The sequence below is a fragment of the Rattus norvegicus genome, chromosome 20, assembly GCF_021556685.1.
Source record: "Rattus norvegicus strain SHRSP/BbbUtx chromosome 20, alternate assembly SHRSP_T2T, whole genome shotgun sequence".
Classification (NCBI taxonomy): domain Eukaryota; kingdom Metazoa; phylum Chordata; class Mammalia; order Rodentia; family Muridae; genus Rattus; species Rattus norvegicus.
In genome coordinates, this window is record NC_141553.1 from 9,997,975 (window position 1) to 10,004,632 (window position 6,658).

A 6,658-nucleotide genomic window follows, 5' to 3' on the forward strand; every position below is an offset into this window, starting at 1 on the left:
GGATAGAACCTTGTTTGACCAGATCGCTTAGCTGTGCATACTCCTTGCCCTATGTTTAAACTTAAACTCCGAGTCAGGACCCCAGAGGCAGAGCAGGAATGGAGGACCACTGGACCTCCTTGTTCCCTTCCCAGTGTGGCCACACTAAATGAATCTCCTTTTTTTTTTCCTGCCTTTCATCATTGTGTCTTTAATAGTCCTCCTGCTGACAACAGCTCTAGCATCATTGGAAGATGGGTCTCAGCTCTTGGTCCGTCTGTCCTCCCCGGATGTCTGAGAACAGTTGGTACCACAGTTTTTAGCCTATGAGGCTCCCCGGCATGACTCTGAGACCTCTGCCCTTGCTCTCAGCACCAGTAACAGCCAGCAGAACAACATCGGCTATAGGACATACCACCCTCCCAGCTACCCACTGCCACCTCCTCCTGGGAACAGCAGGATGGGAGGGTGAAGCCCCGAGCCCACCCTCGGCTCCATTTAAGGGTTGATCCATGACAAGGAGTCAGTGACCAAAACACTGCCCTTGAATCATCAGAGAAAAGAAGGTGGTTTGTATTTCTTTTTTTAAAAAGTAACAAAGAACACAGAATAGCATTCATATCTTTTAATAATCAGGCCGAATTTGAGGGTTAAAAGTCTGAGAGGTTGAACTGTGTCACCAGGCCAGATCCAGCCACCGAACAGGTGTGTATGAAGCAGGTGGGCCAGGTGGCTCCAGGGTCCAGGTTTGGGGGAGGGGGTGCCGAGTCTTGATGTAACCAGTTCTCTCGGATGGACCTTAGAAGGGACATTCTTCTAAAGAGAGAAAAACAGACAAAGGGCTAGTGAGAGACTAGACAAACTCCATCTTGGGTCCAGGCTCCGTCTGAGAGAACCTGACCTAAGGTTGAACTCACATTAACCAACAGGCCTGAACCTAGCACTGGTTTCCAGGTCACTCCCTGACAACCACCACTGATCAGGAGGGAAGCAGAAGTTAAGTTTATGGTTTGGCTCCCAGCACGAGCTAATCATTTGAAAGGGCAACAAATTCCCCCGTGAGATGTGTGCCAGGCTGGAAACCCCTGTGCTCGTTTGCTTTCCTCTATAAATACTTGCTTGAAACTGGGCTCGGGGCTTCACCCTCCCATCCCTCTGCGTCCATGATGGCGGCCGGCCCGAGCATGAACTTAAATAAAGACCCTAGTGCGATTGCATAGGAATTGGCTCCTTGGTGGTCTCTCGGTGTTTTGTACAGCAAGGGTACTCGTGAGAATAAGCGTTGTCTTGCTCTTTAAGCAATTGCAGAAGGCTTTGGCTCAAAGTAGCAATGGGAAAATTCTCTGCAAAGCACAGACTCTCGGGACTGGGGAAATGACTCCATTGGCCAAGTGCTTGCCTTGCAAGCTTTGGGGACCTGAGTTCAATCTCCAGCTCCACCCAAGAAGTTGTACTGTGGAGATGAAGATGGGAGATCCCCTATCTACTCATCCCAGTGAATGACTGAAAAAGGAAGGTGGGTGGCTCCCGAGTAAAGGGACATGATGTTGACATCTGGCCTTCTCACACATGCATACACATGTGCACACGCATCTGCATACATGCATATACTTACACACACGCACGCAGAGAGTGGCTTCCCTTGCCAACCCCTCACTGCTCCAGTGAGCATCCCCACGATTGCATCTTGGATTCGGACAAATAGCTAAGTAAAAAGGAGCCCCTTCCTTGCCAGTCTCTCAGCGCTGACCCTTCACCCCCAGACCCAGATTCAGCTATGTTGCAGGCATCCAGGGACCACCAACCAGTGATACCGACTGGCCCCACAGTCTCATGTGGGTCTTTCTACTAACTCCTCCTCCCCGACGACGCTGACAGATGACTGTACCTTCTTGCTGGTTCTCAATGACCAGAGGTTGGAAGCACCATGGGAACCCCCGGACACTGTCATCAAAACAGCAACCCTTTTCCTTGCATTGCTGGGCGGTGACACCGGGGAAGCCACAATTTATTCTCTCCCGGGGGATCACGGCACATGTTTCTAAAGTGAGGACAAAAGGCAGAAGTGAGTCATGGGCTAGGTGCCTGAGGTTGTCACACTGCTTCCAACTCTAAGGGAACAGGACACCCGCCTGCTGGGAGTCAGGTTTGAATATGCAAGGGGGATACAGTCCTCCTTTGTAGATGCAAAGACACTGGGGCAGTTGAAGGGCTCGGGCTTCCACAGCTGCCTCTGCTGGGTGATGAACTGTTTGCTCCTTAGTTTCCGCACGTGGTCAGTAAACTGGCCTAATAAATAACTACTTACTGAGCAGTATGTATGGTGGAGGTACTGATGGGGCCAAAGCCAAGGACACTGTACCCAGTGACAAGAAACGGAGGCGAAAACAGAGGTCTTGCAGCCCTCCTCCTCTTCTTCCAGGAAGCTGATGAGCATTCCCGAGAATGTGTTTTTGTTTCAGATATGACAGACAGCCAAGTCAAAGGGGACCCCTTGCCAGACTTTCAGGCTTGACTCTCCACCCCTTGCATGAGGCTAACAGACCCATGAGCCACGCAGTACAATCATCCCACTCTGTGGAACTTATGCTTGCCGCTGGCAGGAGCCCTGGAGATGGGCTGAGGACTTCAAGACTGAGGGGAGAAAAGAGCTCCCTTTAGAGGAGGCTGAGCCTTTACAATGGTGTCCCAAGAATGTATCAGGGTCAGAGGCCTGGGCGGGAGTTGATCAGGGGCTGCCCCTAGAGTTCTTTTTTTTTTTTTTTTAATTCTTTTTTTCGGAGCTGGGGACCGAACCCAGGGCCTTGCGCTTGCTAGGCAAGTGCTCTACCACTGAGCTAAATCCCCAACCCTGCCCCCAGGGCTCTTCCCTGACATGAGGATGACCCAAAACATTATTGAAGAATGGAATCTTATCTTTCAAGATAAGATCAGGACCTGTCTGTCATCTGCTTGCCGGTGGCCTCGGAGGGGGTGCTGACCTCTAAGCTGTGACTCCATTATAAAGCTAAGGTGACCACTGGCCACAGCACGGGACAGTCAGGGGTCATAAGGAGCCCTTTAAGCCCTGGAGAATCAGCAGCCAAGAGAGGAAGGGATGTTTCTGCTGTCCTGTGGCCTCCAACTCCCTTTCCAAGCAGGACTTAAAAGATCTCTGTCCTGGGGTTGGGGATTTAGCTCAGTGGTAGAGCGCTTGCCTAGCAAGCGCAAGGCCCTGGGTTCGGTCCCCAGCTCTGAAAAAAAAAAAAAAAAAAAAAGAAAGAAAAAAAAAGATCTCTGTCCTGCCTGTACATTGCTGGTCACCTGAGGAAATTCTTGAAAGCAAGTTCCCTTCAGGGCATTCTGTAGGATATGTCTATCTATCTACAGATAAAGCTGTATGGAAAAAAGGTCAAAAACACCATATGACCCAGAAACAAGGGTTGAGCCCCGTTCCAGGGAATGGGGCAGAGGAAAGCAAGAGAGACTGCATGATGGCTGGGACTGGGGGACGAGGGGAGACTGGAGAGAGCACAGAGCAGCTGGTGGATGTACCCCTTTCCCTTCCCCTTCTATTCCAAAACCATTTATTTCTCCGTCAGCTTCCCAGACTGGCTCCATGTCCTCTGTCACAGGCTGGAGCGGAGGGGCCTAGGCAGGTACATGGTTCCTCCATCCTCCCTGCTCTCCCAACTACCTCCTCCCACTCAAGGGGCCTTGAAGATGCTGGAAGGTATTAGCTTCTCTAATGCACCTTAGCTTGGACACTTCCCTGTTCCTTCTTCCTCAACACTGTATCTGAGAGCCAAGCTCTTCACAGCCGGGAAGAGCACAGCTCACGCACAGCCACTGCCTTGAGCCTTTTGTTGATGCCCACGAGGCAGCTGAGACAAGGTCATAGGTCACAAGACCCTCCACCCCAAGGAGGGATGACGGCTAGGCAGATAACATAGGGCTCCAGAAGGGGTTTGGTTCCCAGAACTGGGTGCACCCTAAGGATCCAAGGACCCAGGATCTAGAGAAATCTCTTGAAGGCCCAGTCCCAGCTCAAGTACTTGGGCAGGGCTGCCTGCCAGGGAGAGGGTGGCTGGATGTCACATCTGCAAATGAGGCTCTAAGATCAGCGTAACATTCACATCAACAAGGGAAGATAGAGCCCAGATGTAGAAGCTTCATTCTCCCTGTTCCCTCAGAGGTCCTGGGGCCCCGCCCGCTGCTCCAGCCACCTAAGTTCTTGTGTTCTTGTAAACAGGGCAATGGCCTTCAAGGGCTCAGCCTACTGTCTACATAGAGAAAAATTGGAAGTAAGCACCAGGTCACAATAGCCTCTGGGGACCAGTGTCTGTCAGCCGTGGCCAGCAGGAAACAAGAGGGTTTGTCTTACCTTCCTGGTTCTGGGCAAGGCTGCTGAGAGCCAGCATGAGGACCATGGCGAGGACACAGGTCACCTTGTGCTCCATGGCAGCTTCCAGGGAAGACCACGAGTGATGGATGAGCTTCCGAGTTCTTGACTTTATACCACAGGTCTATTTGATTAGAGCGTGAGAGCATTTGCCAAAGGAGGGGTCCACGCTGAGTAAGATTGTAAGGTGTTTCTGGGGTGCAGTCACGGACTGAGAGTGTGCTGATATGGAAGGCTAGTAAGATACATGGGTAACGTGGGTATCTCCCCTGACATGACCTTGATCTGGTGCCGAGTGGTATTAGTAAAACCCTCCAGGCTGGGTTAACGTTGTTTGCTCAAAGATGATTCATACCAAGAGGCCACAGAAAGGGCAGTTTGCATCAACAATGTTCAACACGTGATCCAAAGCTGGTGACCCCCCATCTGCTGGCCCCGTCCTTCCAAAGTGGGCACATGTGTGATGTCATCTACTTGGAGGATCTGGGTTACCTGGTGGCGGGAAGTGCGTGGCTCGACAAGATGACAGGGAAAATAATGGGTCCCCTGATGGTGCATTCCTCTCCTCTGCTGGGATGAATCTGTCAGATGTATCTTTCCAGCATCTGCTCCATCCTGACACATGCCTGTGTGACCAAGGCTCTCTTCCGTCCTTACTGAGGAGACATACTCAATGGGAGTCTGCCCCGTTGACAACGTGGGGCCCTGAAAACCTGCAAGAGCTCAGAGTCCTCGTCAAGGTCCACACATGCATCTTGACCAGCCTACTTAAATGATTCCTTCTTTATTTTTCTATTTGAGATGAGACTAGGCATATTCTGGGTGCCATAGACTATTACCCTATTTGCAGTGGGGTCCTTTTAGAAAGAAAGGGAAAGGGGTTGGGGATTTAGCTCAGTGGTAGAGCGCTTGCCTAGCAACGCCCTGGGTTCGGTCCTCAGCTCCGGAAAAAAAAAAAAAAAGAAAAGAAAAGAAAAGAAAGGGAAAGGGGGAAAGGAAGAAAAACCAATCGTGTATAAGAGCTAAGTGGAAAACAGACAGCGGGCTCGCCCTGCCTGGCACCTGCTGCTCCCTGTCCTCCAGCCTCTGCCTCAATGTCCCCAAAAGGCATTCTGCCTCCTGGGTCATAGTCTCCTAGAGGATGCCTACACCCAGGGCTCTGACTCACCCTCCACCTCTGCCTTCGTTATTGATCTGGTGATCTACGCAGCCATTCTGTATCTCTGCTCATTGTTTATAACCCTCACCTGGACTGGAAGGTTCGTGAGAGAGCAGAGACTTTGTTTTGCGGCCCAGCTCTAAGACCACAGCTTCAATGGGCGTCAACAGTAGCTATGAACACATGAATGAATGAATGAATGAATGAATGAATGAACGAACGAACAAATGAATGAATGAAATGAATGAATGAACGAACGAATGAATGAAAATGAATGAATGCATGAAAATGAATGAATGCATGAAAATGAATGAATGCATGAAAATGAATGAATGCATGAAAATGAATGAATGCATGAAAATGAATGAATGCATGAAAATGAATGAATGAATGAAAATGAATGAATGCATGAAAATGAATGAATGAATATGAATGAATGGATGAATGAATATGAATGAATGAATGAATGAACGAATCACAGCAGAAGTGCTTTTCCTTTGGTGATAGATTAAGCATCCTGCATGCCAGTCTGGAAGAGAGCCTTACTTAAGTAAACCCCAGAGGCCCTGGAGGGGAGAACATGGCTCAGAGACAAGAATCACCCACCCTCTTTTCCCCTCGATTCCTGCTTAAGCAGAATCATAGGAGAGGGCCTGGCGGGCAGAAGTGGGGGGCCTTCCGAGAGAGGGCTGAGTTCATCATGCACAAGGGATGCGAGGCTTCTTGGTTCACAGTGAGAGGGCTCAGAAAGCAGGGTGGAAACGGTGTGACAGGAGAAATAGGAGGTGGGGCTTGGGAGCACAGCCCACTGGTTCAACTGGCTCGAGATTTATGTAGACCCCAGATAAACATCCCCACACATGAGGAAGCAAGAAGAGCTCTGCTGGCTGCTTGTGCTAGGGAGAAGGGGAGAGGGGGAAGAGGCTTCTAGGTGCTCCTTAACAAAAGGAAGGGGAAAAGCTTGAAGTATACAGAAATCTCACTCTCGTGTATAATATCGCTTACTCTGCCCGCAGAATGTATTGAGTTCCTTGCCTAGATAGGGAGGAACAGACCACAAGGAGACATCTTTGGAACACAGTCAAATGAAGAGAGTCCGTGTAAGATCAGACACTCAAACATGTCAGATACTGCCCCTA

The 6,658-nt window shown here is 50.1% G+C and overlaps 1 protein-coding gene across 2 annotated transcripts; it reads right to left on the reverse strand.

Moving 5' to 3' along the window:
- Positions 1-589: 589 nt before the first annotated feature.
- Positions 590-5,550, reverse strand: Tff1 (trefoil factor 1). 2 transcript variants are annotated; one of them, XM_087596768.1, is made up of 5 exons: positions 5,529-5,550; positions 4,853-5,016; positions 4,343-4,484; positions 1,868-2,020; positions 590-795 (listed from the first exon to the last, which is right to left on the reverse strand). In XM_087596768.1, exons 2-5 carry the CDS (start codon positions 4,982-4,984, stop codon positions 779-781), a joined length of 444 nt encoding a protein of 147 aa, XP_087452894.1. In that variant the 5' UTR covers positions 4,985-5,016; positions 5,529-5,550; the 3' UTR covers positions 590-778.
- Between the last annotated feature and the right edge of the window lie 1,108 nt (positions 5,551-6,658).

What these genes read in the sequence shown, in the direction of transcription:
- Tff1 (XM_087596768.1), bottom strand. Translation starts at nt 4,984, where the DNA reads ATGTGTCAGGATGGAGCAGATGCTGGAAAGATACATCTGACAGATTCA. An exon ending in CACGCACTTCCCGCCACCAG is followed by an intron (nt 4,485 to 4,852) that starts GTAACCCAGATC and finishes CTAATCAAATAG; the next exon opens with ACCTGTGGTATAAAGTCAAG. An exon ending in CCTTGCCCAGAACCAGGAAG is followed by an intron (nt 2,021 to 4,342) that starts GTAAGACAAACC and finishes TCCTCACTTTAG; the next exon opens with AAACATGTGCCGTGATCCCC.